This window comes from Mauremys reevesii, linkage group 10 (assembly GCF_016161935.1).
Source record: "Mauremys reevesii isolate NIE-2019 linkage group 10, ASM1616193v1, whole genome shotgun sequence".
Taxonomy (NCBI): Eukaryota; Metazoa; Chordata; order Testudines; family Geoemydidae; genus Mauremys; species Mauremys reevesii.
In genome coordinates, this window is record NC_052632.1 from 40,954,639 (window position 1) to 40,972,731 (window position 18,093).

Below are 18,093 nucleotides of genomic sequence, written 5' to 3' on the forward strand. Positions count from 1 at the left end.
TGTCAAAGTTAGACTCAGGACTCACAGTTTGTCAGACCACTCTGTTTTATTAGCACAGCGCTCTGCTAATGACACCCAGATAATGTGAGCACCATGCAAGACACAAACTATCTTATTTATACAGATAAAAGGGCGAGAACTTAACAAGATAACAAAGGAAGCAGAATCAGATAAGTTTACCTGGGCTAGGCATGCATATCTTACTTCCTTACTAACTATCACCCATCTTCTGTTAATGTTTTGCCATTAGCACCATTGTTTATGCCTAATGTTTCTTTTCCTGGCACCTGTATTTCAACATTTCTTATTTCTCCTTAAAGGTACATACAACATTTCTTTAATCCATTCTTATTTTTACAATATAATTCATTCTACTTTCACACAGGCCAGTAAGCCTAACTTCAGTGCCAGGCAAATTGGTTGGAAATGTAATAAAGAATAGAATTATCAGACACACAGATGAACACAATCGGTTGGAAGAGTCAATACTGCTTTTGAAAAGGGAAATTATGCCTCGTTGAACTATTAAACTTTGTGGGGATAGACAAGCTTGTGTACAAGGGTGATCCAGTGGCCATAATTAACTTGGATTTTCAGAAAGCCTTTGGCAAGGTCCCTCATCAAAGACTCGTAAGCAAAGTAAGCAGTTATGGGATAGAAGGGACAGTCCTCTTATGGATCAATAACTGTTTAAAAACTAGGAAATGAAGAGTAGGAATAAATGGCCAGTTTTCACAGCAGAGAAGGGTAAGTATCAGGGTCCCACAAGGATCTTTGGGACCTCTGGAAAAATTTGCAGATAATACAAAATTATTCAAGCTAGTTAAGTCCAACGCTGACTGCAAAGAGTTACAAAGGGTTCTGAAAAAACTAGGTGACTGGGAACAAAATGGCAGATGAAATTCAAAATATTGCACATTGGAAAACATACAATTAACTATATGTACAAAATGATGGGGTGAAAATTAGCTGCTACCAGTCAAGGGGATGTTGTGAAGGCCAAAAGTATCATAGAATATTAGGGTTAGAAGGGACCTCAGGAGGTCATCTAGTCCAACCCCCTGCTCAAAGCAGGACCAATCCCCAGACAGATTTTTTTGCCCCAGTTCCCCAAATGGCCCCCCTCAAGGATTGAGCTCACAACCCTGGGTTTAGCAGGCCAATGCTCAAACCACTGAGCTATCCTTCCCCCCCCCCCCCCCAACTGGGTTCAAATAAGAATTTGATAAATTCATTGCAGATAATGCCATCAATTAGCCAATATGGTCAGGAATGCAACCCCATGCTCTGGGTGTCCCTAAACTTCTGACTGCCAGAATCAGGAAATAGATGACGGGATGGATCACTTGATAATTTTCTGGTTCTGTTCATTCCCTCTGAAGCATCTTACACTGGTCACTGTCAGAAGACAGGATACGGGACTAGACGGACCATTGGTCTGACCCGGTGTGGCCATTTTTATATTATATTCCAATACAATATTTAAGTATCTGTCTGACTCTTAGTTTAACAGATCTGCAATGAAAAATTTGACTCCAGGTTACTTTCTCTCCATGAGAATTGTAGGGCATCCACGTGTACTCTTTGCACATCTTTAAAAAGACTTGAGCTATACCTTGATCATGCATCATTTCAAAACAACTCTGGAACTCATGACATTTTACAAGTGGGATTACCCACTATAACTCTCTAGCTTTCTCTTCCCATTCCAGTCGGAGTTTATGGCGACTTCAGAATTTTCTGATAATTTCTAAGACAATGAGAAGGCTAGGAGAAGTTAGTCCTACACCCTGACCTCAAATAGTTCTACTGGTGTTCAGTATTTGTATTGCTCTAACCCCAGAGGGCCCACTCACGTTAGGGTCGACAGTTTAATGTACTATCCAAACATGTAAAGACACTGTCTCTACCCAAAGAGTTTATAGTCTAAATCTGTCTCTCGAACTTCTTAAATTCTGAGCTGCAGTTGTTGCCGTTTACTTCCCACTTAGCCACACAATGTATTTGTACAGTAGTTGTAGTGTTCAGACTGTGGACATCAATAACTAATTTTTATTAAATATTAAAACTTACTACTTTGCAAAAAGTAAAGAAATCAATTCATCTACAACTATTATCCTAATTGTATTTTTCAGTCTGGTGTTTTCAGTCCAAGTCTCTCTGATTTGCCTAATGGCTTTATTCTAACAGTTCCTTCCTGTCAAGCTCTTCAATTGCATCCTGAAATGATCTGATTTAGGTAGCAATTCAGTCAGTCTTTAGAGGAAAACTTGTCTCTCTTCTTAGTTTTTAGCATCTCCTGACCTTCTACCAACTAACTGCAAATACAAGAAATAGTACTATCCTGCCAGCCCTGAGAAAATGAAAATGGAGCAATTTAAATAAAGACTATTTAATTAACTTTTAAAAGTAATCATTGTTTTAAATTAGGTCGAGGATTTGTAAAAACTAATTTGAAAAATCTGTGCTACTGCAACTTTAAAATCTACATAACTAAAAATGTATACATCATTTTTAAATGCCACTATTGAGAGAGTATATTAATTTTACAAAAGTGCTATAGGCATAAACCAAAATATTGAAAATGAAAGCAATGATCCTATGAACACTTGAACAGATATATAACTTTATTCACATGATCCACTGTCATAACTATAAGGGGAAGGGAACAGCCCTCCTGTGTACAATACTATAAAATCCCTCATGGCCAGAGACACCAAAATCCTTTTACCTGTAAAGGGTTAAGAAGCTCAGGAAACCTGGCTGACACCTGACCCAAAGGACCAATAAGGGGACAAGATACTTTCAAATCTTGGTGGGGGGAAGTCTTTTGTTTTGTTTTGGGGGTTGTTCGCTCTTGGGACTAAGAGGGACCAGACATCAATCCAGGCTCTCCAAATCTTTCTGAACCAGTCTCTCATATTTCAAATTTGTAAGTAACAGCCAGGCAAGGCGTGTTAGTCTTATTTTTGTTTTCTCAACTTGTAAATGTTCCTTTTTGCTGAGAGGATTTTACCTCTGTTTGCTGTAACTTTGAACCTAAGGCTAGAGGGGGTTCCTCTGGGCTATATGAATCTGATTACCCTGTAAAGTATTTTCCATCCTGATTTTACAGAGATGATTTTTACCTTTCTTTCTTTAATTAAAAGCTTTCTTTTTAAGAACCTGATTGATTTTTTGTTGTTTTAAGATCCAAGGGGATTGGATCTGGACTCACCAGGAATTGGTGGGGGAAAGGAGGGGGGATGGTTAAATTCTCCTTGTGTTAAGATCCAAGGGGTTGGATCGGTGTTCACCAGGAACTTGGTGAAAAGGTCTCTCAAGGCTACTCAGGGACAGGAAGGTTTTGGGAGGAAAGGGGGTGTTCCAGACTGAGGAATCTGAATGGTGGCAGCGAAACCAGATCTAAGCTGGTAGTTAAGCTTAGAAGTGTTTATGCAGGTCCCCACATCTGTACCCTAAAGTTCAGAGTGGGGGAGGAACCTTGACATCCACTGACTAAGCGCATTGGGTGGATCCATTGAAATGTTAAGCATTTGGATAAGTGTTTGCAGTATCAGGAGCTAAAACTTCATTATTCTTTATTTATTAATGTTACACATTAACTTCCAGATGCTCAGGAAAGCAGGGTGCTGAAGTTTCTCTAGGGATGCTGTTCCAGGATATTGCTGTAGAGCCTCAAGCTTTTAGATAAACGTCTGCCAGATAGAAGTCAGATCTGAAAACTCTTTGCTGGAATGAGATGGTGCTTTCTATTCATTTCTGCTCTGCACCTCTGTTTCCTGGGTGTTGTGAGGGATGGCTTTTTACTACTATCTACCCTTTTCTCAGGTTTCTTTGTGTGTGGGGTGTGTTTGCTATTCTACCCATTGCCTAGCTTGTTTCTTTGTGTTCTTATTCACCATGAATAGAACATAAGAAAGGTCTCCCCAATATGGCCAAAGGGCCATCTAACCCAGTATTCTGTCTTCTGACAGTGACCAATGCCAGGTGCCCCAGAGGGAATGAACAGAACAGGTAATCAAGTGATCCATCCTCTGTCACCCATTCCCAGCTTCTGGCAGAGGCGAGGGACAGCCATTGATGGACCCTGTGATGTTGCACTCTATATATTTTATGGAAATATGCTTATGAGTGTGAATATGATGTAACTGGAATATGCTTTATGCAAAAGGTCTCTTGTATCATAACAGGTTATAAACTACTGAATATATTCCTACTATTTGTATGCATGTATCATTCTTATATCTGCAGCTAGAAATAAGAAGTATAACTCTGAGGTCCTATTGTAATTATGCAAAGTGTGGGCCATTAATGGTGGTTTAGAATATTGATGGCTCCCATTGACTAGGACAGCTAGTTGTAAATGGTTTATTTATCTGCAAGCCTCCCTGTCTACGTGTGGGCCAACCCAGGAAGAATGGAGCCTACGGGTCTTACAGTGATGTGACCATATCACATGATACTGAAATCCATCTTAATCCTTGTACTTTTCCATTGATGAGGCGGGGGTGGGGCAAACACAGACAAAAGATTTCCACCTTGTGCCAAAGCTATAAAAGGGGGTGGAGCAGGACAAAAGGGGCTGCTAGTCATGAGAAGACCCCTGCTTTACCACCTGAAATGTCTGCTGGAACTAACAAGGACTGTATCAGTGGAAAAGATTGGGCCCAGACTAGGAAGGAGTCTAGTCTGTGAAAGAAGCTTATTGGAACATCTCTGAGGGTGTGATGTTACCTGTAATCAATTTCTTAATGTATTAGTCTTATTCTTGCGTGTTTTTGCTTTGTTTTGCTTGGTGACTTACTTTGTTCTGTCTTTTATTACTTGAAACCACTTAAATCCTACTTTTTATACTTATTAATTTTAAAAAGTCATTTTATTAAACCCAGAGTAAGTGATTAATACCTGGGAGAGCAGACAGCTGTGCATATCTCTCTATCAGTGATATAGAAGGCAAACAATGAATTAACCCTGTATAAGCTTTATACAGAGTAAAACAGATTTGTTTGGGGTTTGGATCTCATTGGGAGCTGGGTGTCTGGATGCTGGAGGCAGGTAATTTGCTCAGTGAAAGTCTGCAGCTTTGGGGCCTGTCCCAGACCCTTGGTCTGTGTTATAGCAGGCTAGTGTGTCTGGCTCAACAAGGCAAGGTTCTGGAGTCCCAAGATGGGAGGGAAAACGAGCTCAAAGGTAATTTCAGCACATCAGGCGACAGTCCCAAGAGGATCTTTGTGACTGAACCTGTCACAGACCCATCCTTCAAGAACGTATCTAGTTCTTTTTTGAACCCTGTTATAGTCTTGGCATTCAGCATCCTCTGGCAAAGAGTTCCACAGGTTGACTGTGCGTGTTGTGAAGCAATATTTCCTATTGTTTGTTTTAAACCTGATGCCTATTATTTTCATTTGGTGACCCCCTAGTTCTTGTGCTATGAAAAGGAGTAAATAGTACTTATTTACTTTCTCCACACCACTCATGATTTTATAGACCTCTATCATATACCCCCTTAGTTGTCTCTTTTCCAAGCTGAGAAGTCCCAATCTTTTTAATCTTTCCTCATATGGAAGCTGTTCTATACTCCTAATCATTTTTGTTGTCCTTTTCTGAACCTTTTCCAATTCCAATATATCTTTTTTGAGATGGGGTGATCAGAAGGCACACAATATTCAAAATGTGGGTGTACTATGGATTTATATAGTGTCATTATAATATTTACTGTCTTATTATCTAACCCTTTTCTAATAGTTCCTAACACTCTGTTAGCTTTTTTGACTGCTGCTTCACATTAAGCGGATTTTTTCAGAGAACTATCCACAATGACCCTGAGATCTTTCTTGAGTGGTAGCAGCTAATTTAGACCCCCATCATTTTGTATGTATTGTTGGGATTGTTTTCCAATGTGCGTTACTTTGCATTTATCAACACTGAGTTTCATCTGCCATTTTGTTGCCCAGACAGCCAGTTTTGTGAGAGCCCTTTGTAGCTCTTTGCAGTCTGCTTTAGATTTAACTATCTTGAGTAATTTTGTATCATCTGCAGATTTTGCCACCTCACTGTTTACCCCTTTTTCCAGATCATGTATGTATATGTTGAATGGTACTAGACCCAGTACAGACCCTTGGGGGACACCACTATTTACCTCTCCATTCTGAAAACTATCCATTTATTCCTCCCTTTTGTTTTCTATCTTTTAACCAGTTACCAGTCCATGAGAGAACCTTCCCTCTTACCCATGACAGCTTACTTTGCTTAAGAGCCTTTGGTGAGGGTCCTTGTCAAAGGCTTTCTAAAAGTCTAAGCACACTATCTAGTAGATGTAATAGCTCCAATGTCTGCCTCAGTTGCATACTACAAAGATTTGAAATGTGTGGAAGATGACTGAAATGTAGAGCATACCTGTTCTGCTTTGCATGTTATACCATAAATGGACTATTATAATGGTCTGAACCTATAAAACCTTTAAAAAACATGTTGTATTGTCACTTCACAAAGGTCTCCTCAGTGGTTGCCCAGATGAGACAAAACAGCCACACCGTCTGTCCATATGTGGACGGCTGGCTGCTGATGAGCAGATCCAACAAGGAGGTCCAGTTGGTGACACCATTCTTGCTTTGTCTTCTGGAATTGTTGGATGTCTGTGTAAATAGTGAAAAGTCCCATGTGATTCCAATGGAAAGCATAGACTTTATAGGAGCAACCCTGGACTCAACATCAGTGAAGACATACTTAGACTGAGGGCCATGAACATAAAAGAACTTACCATCGACCATAGTTAGGGTCTGTCTTTCCTTAATTAGGCTGCATGACTGCCTGTGCCTATGTAATGCCATTAATAGAATCATAAGACTGGCAAGGACATCAAGAGGTCATCAAGTCCAGGCCCCTGCACTCATGGCAGGTCTCAGTATTATCTATACCATCCCTGACAGGTTTATCTAACTTGCTCTTTAAAACTTCCAGTGATGGAGATTTCATGATGTTCCTGGACAATTTATTCCAGTTCTAAACGACCCTGACAGTGAAGAAGTTGTTCCTAATGTCCAGCCTAAACCACCCTTGCTGCAATTTAAGCACATTGCTTCTTGTTCTATCCTCAAAGGTTAAGGAGAATATTTTTTCTCCTTCTTCCTTGTAAAAATCTTTTTATGTACTTGAAAACAGTTATGACCGCTCTCAATTTTCTCTTTTCCAGAATAAACAGACCCATTTTTAAAATTGTCTCCGATAGGTCATGTTTTCTAGACCTTTTAATCATTTGTGTTGCTCTTCTCAGGACTTTCTCCAGTTTGTCCACATCTTTCCTGAAATGTGGAACCCAGAACTGGACACAGTACTCCAGTTGAGGCCTGATCAGTGCAGAGTAGAGTGGAAGAATTACTTCTCGCGTCTTGCTTACAACACTCCTGCTAATACATCTCAGAATGATGTTTGCTTTTTTTGAAACAGTGTTACACTGTTGACTCATATTTAGCTTGTGATCCACTATGACCCCCAGATCCCTTTTTGCAGTACTCATTTCTAGGCATTAATTTCCCATTTTGTCTGTGCGCAACTGATTGTTCCTTCCTAAGTGGAGTACTTTGCATTTGTCCTTATTGAATTTCATCCTGTTTTCTTCAGACCATTTCTCCAGTTTGTCTAGATCATTTTACATTTTAATCCTAGCCTCCAAAGTACTTGATCCTATCCTCGAAAGTACTTGCCAGCCCTACCAGCTTGGTATCATCCACAAACTTTATACGTTTGCCATTATCTAAATCACTGACGAAGATATTTAGCAGAACCAGGCTTCATCTCTGTTGCATGCAGGCCTGGCTCCAGTCTCATCAGACAGAGACAACATGAATACCAAGATGATAGTCCTTTTCAAGGTCACAGCGTCCCTGGTATGGTGGATGTGTGCACAAGAGTCCCTTTCCTTCCACCCCCACCCGATATGACCATTATTACAGACGCATCTCTTGTATGTCGGCTTCTCAACCTGGACAATCACACTGAACAAACACATGGTCTCCTTGGGAGGCCAGAATGCATATTAATCTCCTGGAGCTGAGGGCAGTCCACCTAGAGTGCAGTGCATTGCTTCCACTTATACGGTTTCATCATATCCTTATAATGTCAGACAACATGACAACCATATTTTACATAAAACCAAGGTGGCGCAAAATCGCATTCTCTTTGTATAGAGGCAGTCAAGTCATGGAAGTGGTGCATGAGCAACTGCATCACACTCTCAGTGCCATACCTACCAGCTACACAGAATTCTGTGGCAGACAATTTCAGCAGGCACCTCTCCACAGAGCATGAGCGGGAGATATGCAGTTCCGTCCTTAATGACTTGTTCGCCCAGTGGGGAACACCATCTTGGGACCTGTTCGCTTTTCAGATGAACAAGAAATTCAACCAATACTGCTCTAAAGCAGCACTAGGTCCAAGATTCCAAGGGCAATGCCCTTCTGTTATCCTGGACAGACCACCTGAGGCACTCCTTTCCTCCCATCCCCCTGCTACCTCAGGTTCTATGAAAAGTTTGTCACAAAAGGGACGAAATTTCTAACATTTTCATCGCACCCAACTGGCCCAGACAGTTCCTCTTTCTGGACCTCCTCTGCATGTCAACCCATCCTCCCATCATTATCCAACCTCTTTTGGGTCAGAAGAGAATGCCACCTAGACCTTCTTCATCTTGTGGCCTGGTATTCAGATGGGTGTCAGACCTAGAGCTTTCATGTTTTGAAGCCATTCAAACTATTCTCCATTACAGCAGAAAAGTCTCCACTAGAAAATGCTGTCTAGCTAAAGTGTGACACTTATTTATTTGGATGCAACAAAATCGGTTATCCCCAGAATCAGCAGATATCCTTGCTATTTTAGACTATCACCAGGACCTCAGGACTTTCCATCAGCTTGCTGCAGGGTCTGCCTCCTCCAACAGAAGCCTCTATCTTTACTCACTCTACCACAATTTGATTCCCAAAAAGTCTTGTTAAGAACATAAGAAAGGCCGTACTGGGTCAGACCAAAGGTCCATCTAGCCCAGTATCTGTCTACTGACAGTGGCCAATGCCAGGTGCCCCTGAGGGAGTGAACCTAACAGGCAATGATCAAGTGATCTCTCTCCTGCCATCCATCTCCATCCTCTGACGAACAGAGACTAGGGACACCATTCTTACCCATCCTGGCTAATAGCCATTTATGGATTTAGCCACCATGAATTTATCCAGTCCCCTTTTAAACATTGTTATAGTCCTAGCCTTCACAACCTCCTCAGGTAAGGAGTTCCACAAGTTGACTGTGCGCTGCGTGAAGAAGAACTTCCTTTTATTTGTTTTAAACCTGCTGCCTATTAATTTCATTTGGTGACCCCTAGTTCTTGTATTATGGGAATAAGTAAATAACTTTTCCTTATCCACTTTCTCAACATCACTCATGATTTTATATACCTCTATCATGTCCCCCCTTAGTCTTCTCTTTTCCAAACTGAAGAGTCCTAGCCTCTTTAGTCTTTCCTCATATGGGACCCTCTCTAAACCCCTAATCATTTTAGTTGCTCTTTTCTGAACCTTTTCTAGTGCTAGAATATCTTTTTTGAGGTGAGGAGACCACATCTGTACACAGTATTCGCGATGTGGGCGTACCATGGATTTATATAAGGGCAATAATATATTCTCAGTCTTATTCTCTATCCCCTTTTTAATGATTCCTAACATCCTGTTTGCTTTTTTGACTGCCTCTGCACACTGCGTGGACATCTTCAGAGAACTATCCACGATAACTCCAAGATCTTTTTTCTGACTCGTTGTAGCTAAATTTGCCCCCATCATGTTGTATGTATAGTTGGGGTTATTTTTTCCAATGTGCATTACTTTACATTTATCCACATTGTTAGAACCTTCGTACCAGTGGTGAAACTCACACTGCAATAGGACCTCAACCTGATACTCTCAGTACTTACTGGACTACCCTTGGAACTGATGGCCCATTTTCCACGTTGGATCTATACATGAAGGTTGTCTTTTTAGTCGCCATCACTTTAGCCAGATGCATGAGTGAACTGGGAGCACTCATGGCTGACCTGCCATACACCATATTTCATGAGGTTTCTCTTTGTGTATGTCTGCACTGCAATAAAACATCCACGGCTGGTCCATATCAGCTGACTTGGGCTTCAGGGGCTATAAAATTGCAATGTACATATTCAGGCTCAGGCTGGAGCCCAGGCTCTGGGACTTTGTGGTTCCTGTGGCACTAAACAATATGGATTGAGACTTACAGCTGTATCCAGCTTCTGGAAAATGTTTGACCAATGCACGTTACTCAGTGCGGCATCTGTCAGTTAGGCATCCCAGGTGGAAGCCCTGAGAGGCAGCACCTTTAGCTTAGTAGTACATTTTAGCACCTTTTGTCACTGTCAGCTTAGGCAGCTGGACTGCAGCATTTTAGTTATAGAATTGTTCTCGTTCTCAAATGGAGTGTGGGTAGCTGGCATTCCTCCAGATATGATAGCACATTTGGATGGCCCACTATGCACAACTTTCAGCTGGCTCCAAGCATGTCATGAATTGGTGACAAATTTTAATATGCTCCCCAGGTTTTGAGATCCTGAGAACACTGATTTTTACCTCTATGCAGTAGTACATGCCCTTATTTTCCTTCATTACCTGCCAGTGAATAATAGTTCAGGTTTGGGGCAGTTCAATAGTATTTCCATTTTGCAACCATCAGAGTTCTATTGATCTTTCCAGATTCTAAGGATAGTCTTTGTGTTAACGTATAGAAAATACGTCTATGCAAATGCTGTGCCAATTGTATTGTTGGGATTGTTTTCCAATGCAGTGCAGTAGAAGTAAAAGCAGTATGCCTGTCACGTTATTAGGTAGGTGTACCTCCATCATAGGCCTCAGCATTGAAAACCAGTAAAGCGACTGCCTGTAATTTCTAGCCTGATTCATGTTCCTAGAGGAAACTTAATTCTGAAAGCAGTAAGATTTAGTAGCTTCTCTTGGTTTCTTGTGATGTGAATACATTTGTAACAAACAGTAGAAAGATGCCTCACATATCTTTTGGGTGTGGTACAAATAAAAAAGCATAAAATGCTTAGGGAACATCACTGAATATATGTATTGAACATGAATGCTACACAGACAATATATCAGTCAGTGTATGTAGAGAGCTGCAAAACTTTGGTACCTTGCTAATTAGTGAAGGGTGGATTTATTTAAATCACCAACTTTAATAATGAGGTTTTCTGCTTGCTGATTTAAATCTATTTAAATAATTGACTTGAATTGGGCTTAGTATTTGTACTCTATCTTTCTAAAGAGAGGTTGATTTTTCAGTGATTGGTAACTATTGAAACATGTTGATTTTCAATTTAAGGCTTGTGTGCACTGCAACACAGTGCAGACTACGGGGCTGTGAATTGCAGAGCATGCCAAAAAGTTGCAGTCAAACTGCCCTTTGTGGACACTGCTGGCGCAAACTAAAAGGTGCCCAGTTCATGTTAATGTAATCCTCTATGTTAATACGGAGTAGGTGCCTTTTAGTTTCGTCAGCAGCGTCCACACAGGGCAGTTAAAGTTCAACTTTGTTATTCGTATCACCATAATCCGCACTGCGGTGCAGAGTAAATGTAGCCAAAATAGACTTTACACTAAATTTTGTGCTGTTCTTTGCTAATCAGGAGAACACTGTCTATGCAAATGTGTTTAGGCAAATTACCGTATATACTCGTTCATAAGCTGAATATTCTTGGTAAAAAAGTGAAGCATCAAAGAGCGCGGGTCAGCTTATCAAGGGGGCTACACCAAAATTTGATGATTTTAAGATCTATGGAATTGTTGAATTGAATGTGTAATACATTGTCATTTTATTTACCTGGAGCATCCACAGGCATGGGTGCGGTTTGCTGTTCCCAGCCAATGGGAGCTGCAGGAAGTGATGGCCAGCATGTCCCTCAGCCCATGCCTCTTCCTGCAGCTCTCATTGTCTGGGAATAGCTAACCGTGGCCAGGCCTGCTAGCGGCTTACCCTGCCGGGCCAGGAGCCAAAGTTTCCCAATCCCTGAAATATAGGGTTGGCTTATGAAAGGGTCATACAGTTTTTGCTATTGTTACCTATCCATCTTGGGGATGGGGAGGGGGGCGGCTTATAAACAAACGGACTAATGAACGAGTATATAAGGTAGTTAAATAGCTTAACTGACATTTATTCAGATTCCTAATTGTTGTTATATGTTTTTTTTATTTTAGAAAACTATGACTGATTAATTTTTTACTTGTAATTTGTGTCAAGCTCTGTTTGGATGGAAATTCCAATTCAATTAAATGCACAAAAACAGTGTTTAGAAAGTTTTTTTTATTAGTTAAATAAAACCATTTAAAAAAATGTCTTATGTATCCAGCATGCTTCTCAGAAAGGTTATCAAAATGTATTAAACGATGGAAGTATTATCTGTAGTTAGTGAATTGAATTTGTTTTTGGTTACCATTCCTTCAAGATTTTAGAATTAGTATATCTCATCCTCTCACACCTACTTGATTCTTAGATTGGAAGAGGAAGACAATCTTTTCTGCCTTTTCAACTCCCATTGGTTTTTTAACTTTGAATGAACTAGCTATTGAACTAAACTAGTTGAATAAACTGAAATCAAGAAAATATTCTTTCTGCACTTGCAGAAGAGGCTACTACTTTCAAAAGCTGGTTTAGCACTTCAATAAACTCTGGTTCGATAAGCTTAGCCAGTGACTTCTACCAGTTCAGCGGTTTGACTCTGTTTAAAACGGCAGCAGATGTGTACTGGTTAATATTTGTAATAGATGATCATACGTTTAGGTTGTCATAATCTTCTATTTTAATTTTAAATTGGTTTATTTTCTAAAAAGCCTTTAATTTAAATAAATCAGATTTAAGTAAAAATCAGATATAATTTTTTTTAATCAATTTTTATCCGCCATGAATTAGTGCAAGCTGTTTCTAGTCTAGCTTGGTGAGCTATAATACTTATTGTGGATTATTAATAATTATACTTATGTTGGGTCTGTTCATTATATTGTCTAAATTGCTCTTTGCACTTACAGTGCACAATGAGACTTTATCATGCATGACTCCTTAGGCTAGGAATATTGTCTATCATACATGTGATGCTGAAAGTCTTTCTCTTTTTCACAGGCAAAAATCTCTATACCAATGAATATGTAGCGATCAAACTGGTAAGTAGAACCTTAATTTAATGGTTGTATTACTTAAAAATATCTTGACAGTTGCAAATGTCATGCACAGAAGGCAGCTTTTTCACCCTACACTTATTTTATACTGAACTCTGGCTGAGCAGAGGTGAGATCATCCTAGGCTAGGGTAATATATTGAATGAGAACAAGACATTTCAATTAGAATAGATTATTAGAGAATTTAAAAATCATAGCTGTGGCACCTTTCTTAAACAGGAATGATGGCATAGGGGATATCATGTAGATCCCAGTGAATGGTGCTAACTGTTTGGGTTATTGCTTATACATTCAAATGTTGCCACCTTAGAATTAATTTTTTACTACTGTTGAGCAGTAGTCAACATGGTTTCTGTACAGGGAAATCGTGTCTTACTAATCTATTAGAGTTCTTTGAAGGGGTCAACAAACATGTGGACAAGGGGAATCCCGGTGGACATAGTGTACTTAGATTTCCAGAAAGCCTTTGACAAGGTCGCTCACCAAAGGCTCTTACGTAAATTAAGCTGTCATGGGATAAAAGGGAAGGTCCTTTCATGGATTGATAACTGGTTAAAAAACAGGGAACAAAGGGTAGGAATTAATGGTAAATTCTCAGAATGGAGAGGGGTAACTAGTGGTGTTCATAGAATCATAGAATTCAAGATCAGAAGGGACCATTATGATCATCTAGTCTGACCTCCTGCTAGAAGCAGGCCACATAAGCCGATCCACCCACTCCTTTAGCAAGCGACCCCTGCCCCATGCTTCGGAGGAAGGCGAAAAACCTCCAGGGCCACTGCCAATCTTCCCTGGAGGAAAATTCCTTCCCGACCCCAAATATGGCGGTCAGCTGAACCCCGAGCATGCGGGCAAGACTCTCCAGCCATACCCTCTGGAAAAAGGTTATATCATATCATTGACCCATTGTACTATTTACCAGTGTGGCACTTAATTGACCTATTGACTAAGCCCGTTATCCTATCATACCATCTCCTCCATAAACTTATCTAGCTTAATCTTAAAGTCATGGAGGTCCTTCGCCCCCACTGTTTCCCTCAGTAGGCTGTTCCAGTATTGCACTCCCCTGATGGTTAGAAACCTTCGTCTAATTTCAAGCCTGAATTTCCTGACTGACAATTTATATCCGTTTGTCCTTGTGTCCACATTAGCACTGAGCTGAAATAATTCCTCTCCTTCCCTGGTATTTATCCCTCTGATATATTTAAAGAGTGCAATCATATCTCCTCTTATCCTTCTTTTGGTTAAGGAAAACAAACCGAGCTCCTCAAGTCTCCTTTCATACGACAGGCCTTCCATTCCTCGGATCATTCTAGTGGCCCTTCTTTGTACCTGTTCCAGTTTGAATTCATCCTTCTTAAACATGGGAGACCAAAACTGCACACAATACTCCAAATGAGGTCTCACCAATGCCTTATATAACGGGACTAGCACCTCCTTATCCCTACTAGAAATACCTTGCCTAATGCATCCCAAGACCGCATTACCTTTTTAACGGCCACATCACATTGCCTACTCATAGTCATCCTACGATCAACCAGGACTCCTAGGTCCTTCTCCTCCTCCGTTACTTCCAACTGGTGCGTCCCCAGCTTATAACTAAAATTCTTGTTAGTCATCCCTAAATGCATAACCTTACACTTCTCACTATTGAATTTCATCCTGTTACTAATACTCCAGTTTACAAGGTCATCCAAATCTCCCTGGAGGATATCCCGATCCTTTTCCGAATTGGCAATACCTCCCAACTTGGTGTCATCCGCAAACTTTATCAGCCCACTCCTACTCTTGGTTCCCAGGTCAGCAATAAATAGATTAAATAAAATCGGACCCAAACCGAACCTTGAGGAACTCCACTGGTAACCCTCCAACCTGACAGTTCCCCTTCAATACTACCCTCTGAAGTCTCGTCTTTAACCAGCTCCTTATCCACCTCTGGATTTTCATTTCGATCCCCATCTTTTCCAATTTAACCAGTAATTCTTCATGCGGTACCGTATCAAACGCCTTACTGAAATCCAGATATATTAGATCCACCGCATTTCCCTTGTCTAAAAAATCTGTTACTTTCTCAAAGAAGGAGATCAGGTTGGTTTGGCATGATCTACCTTTCGTAAATCCATGCTGTAATCTATCCCAGTTGCCATCGGCCTCATGCTCCGGAACCACTCTCTCTTTTAAGATTTTTTCCATGACTTTGCATACTACAGATGTTAAACTAACAGGCCTGTAGTTACCCGGGTCACTTTTTTTCCCCTTCTTGAATATAGGAACTACATTAGCTAATCTCCAGTCAAACGGTACAACCCCCGAATTTAGAGACTTATTAAAAATTATCGCTAACGGGCTAGCAATATCACTCGCCAATTCCCTTAATATTCTAGGATGAAGATTATCCGGGCCCCCCGATTTACTTCCGTTAAGTTGTTCAAGTTTGGCTTCTACCTCAGATACCGTAATGTCTACCCCCATATCTTCATTCCCATCGGTCCCTCTATCACTATTCCTTAGCCCTTCATTAGCCTCATTAAAGACCGAGGCAAAACATTCGTTCAGATATTGTGCCATTCTAAGATTATCCCTAATCTCCACTCCGTTTAAAGTTTTAAGCGGTCCCACTTCTTCTTTCTTGGTTTTCTTCCTATTTATATGGCTAAAAAAACCGTTTGCTATTGGTTTTAATCCCCTTCGCTAGGTCCATCTCCACCCGTCGCTTTGCCTTTCTCACTGCTTCCCTACACCCTCTGACCTCAATAAGGTAGGTTTCTTTGCTGATCCCTCCCATTTTCCACTCCTGGTATGCTTTCTGTTTTTTCTTAATGACTCCTCTAAGACGCTTGCTCATCCAGCTCGGTCTAAAACTGCTACCTACGAGCCGTTTTCCCCTTCTCAGGATACATGCCTCTGACAACTCCTGCAACTTCAACCTGAAGTAACCCCAGGCGGCATCTGCCTTTAGATCCCTAAATATGTTAGTCCAGTCCACTTCCCTAACTAGTCGCCTTAATTTAGTAAAGTTAGCCCTTTTGAAATCGTAAACCCTAGTCTCAGATGCACTATTGATTATCCTCCCATTTATTTTGAAACGAATTAGCTCATGATCACTCGAGCCAAGGTTGTCCCCTACAACAATTTCCTCAACAAGGTCCTCGTTACTCACCAGAATCAAATCTAAAATGGCATCCCCCCTCGTCGGTTCAGCAACCACTTGATGAAGGAATTCATTAGCTATCACGTCTAGGAAAAGCTGAGCCCTATTATTATTACTAGCATTTGTTTCCCAATATATATCCGGGAAGTTAAAGTCCCCCATGATCAAGCAGTTCCTATTAGTATTTACCTCCTTAAAAACATTAAAGAGCTCTCTATCTGTCTCCAAGCTAGATCCCGGCGGTCTATAGCACACCCCAATCACTATCCCGGTGAGGCTCTGGTAGTTTTTTCCCCAATGTGACCATTGCCCAGACAGACTCTGTATTATCCATTGCATTGCTAGTTATCTCATTACATTTCACCTCATTATTGATATACAATGCTACTCCCCCACCTTTACCTTTGCATCAGTCTTTCCTAAACAGCACATACCCTTCCATACCTGTACTCCAGTCATGGCTACCGTTCCACCATGTTTCGGTTATTCCTACGATATCCGGTTTCAATTCTCGGACCAGGAGCTCCAGTTCCTCCATTTTGTTACCTAAGCTTCTTGCATTGGTGAACAAACATCCTAATTTTTCCTGTTGGGCTCCTCTCACTCTTTTCACCCAACTCGGTAGGGACACAGTACTTCCAGTATGACTTGTAGATCTAGTATCCGTCCCCCCCCTCTTCCTTACACCTAACCGTCCCCCTCTGGCTATATCTGTTGTTATCTTGTTGTTCTCACTCCCAATGTATAAATTTGGGTCAGTCCTCAGACCAATCCTATTCAGTTTATTCATAAATGATCTGGAGAAAGGGATAAACAGTGAGGTGACAAAGTTTGCAGATGATACTAAACTGCTCAAGATAGTTAAGATCAAAGCAGATTGTGAAGAACTTCAAAAAGATCTCACAAAACTAAGTGATTGGGCAACAAAATGGCAAATGAAATTTAATGTGGATAAATGTAAAGTAATGCGCATTGGAAAAAATAACCCCAACTATACATACAATATGATGGGGGCTAATTTAGCTACCATGAGTCAGGAAAATGATCTTGGAGTCATCATGGATAGTTCTCTGAAGATGTCCATGCAGTGTGCAGAGGCGGTCAAAAAAGCAAACAGAATGTTAGGAATCATTAAAAAGGGGATAGAGAATAAGACTGAGAATATAGTATTGCCCTTATATAAATCCATGGTACGCCCAGATCTCGAATACTGTGTACAGATGTGGTCTCCTCACCTCAAAAAAGATATTCTAGCACTAGAAAAGGTTCAGAAAAGGGCAACTAAAATGATTAGGGGTTTGGAGAGGGTCTCATACGAGGAAAGATTAAAGAGGCTAGGACTCTTCAGCTTGGAAAAGAGAAGACTAAGGGGGGATATGATAGAGGTATATAAAATCATGAGTGATGTTGAGAAAGTGGATAAGGAAAAGTTATTTACTTATTCCCATAATACAAGAACTAGGGGTCACCAAATGAAATTAATAGGCGCAGGTTTAAAACAAATAAAAGGAAGTTCTTCTTCACGCAGCGCACAGTCAACTTGTGGAACTCCTTACCTGAGGAGGTTGTGAAGGCTAGGACTATAACAATGTTTAAAAGAGAACTGGATAAATTCATGGTGGCTAAGTCCATAAATGGCTATTAGCCAGGATGGGTAAGAATGGTGTCCCTAGCCTCTGTTCGTCAGAGGATGGAGATTGATGGCAGGAGAGA

General features: G+C 40.7%; 1 protein-coding gene across 3 annotated transcripts in view; it reads left to right on the forward strand.

Moving 5' to 3' along the window:
- Window positions 1–18,093, forward strand: part of CSNK1G1 (casein kinase 1 gamma 1) — a 302,780-nt gene that overhangs the window by 141,951 nt on the left and 142,736 nt on the right. For all 3 annotated transcript variants that reach the window (XM_039491467.1, XM_039491465.1, XM_039491466.1), the window contains exon 3: window positions 13,174–13,214. In XM_039491467.1, the coding sequence (XP_039347401.1) occupies window positions 13,174–13,214 (41 nt within the window). The remainder of the gene's footprint in view (window positions 1–13,173; window positions 13,215–18,093) is intronic.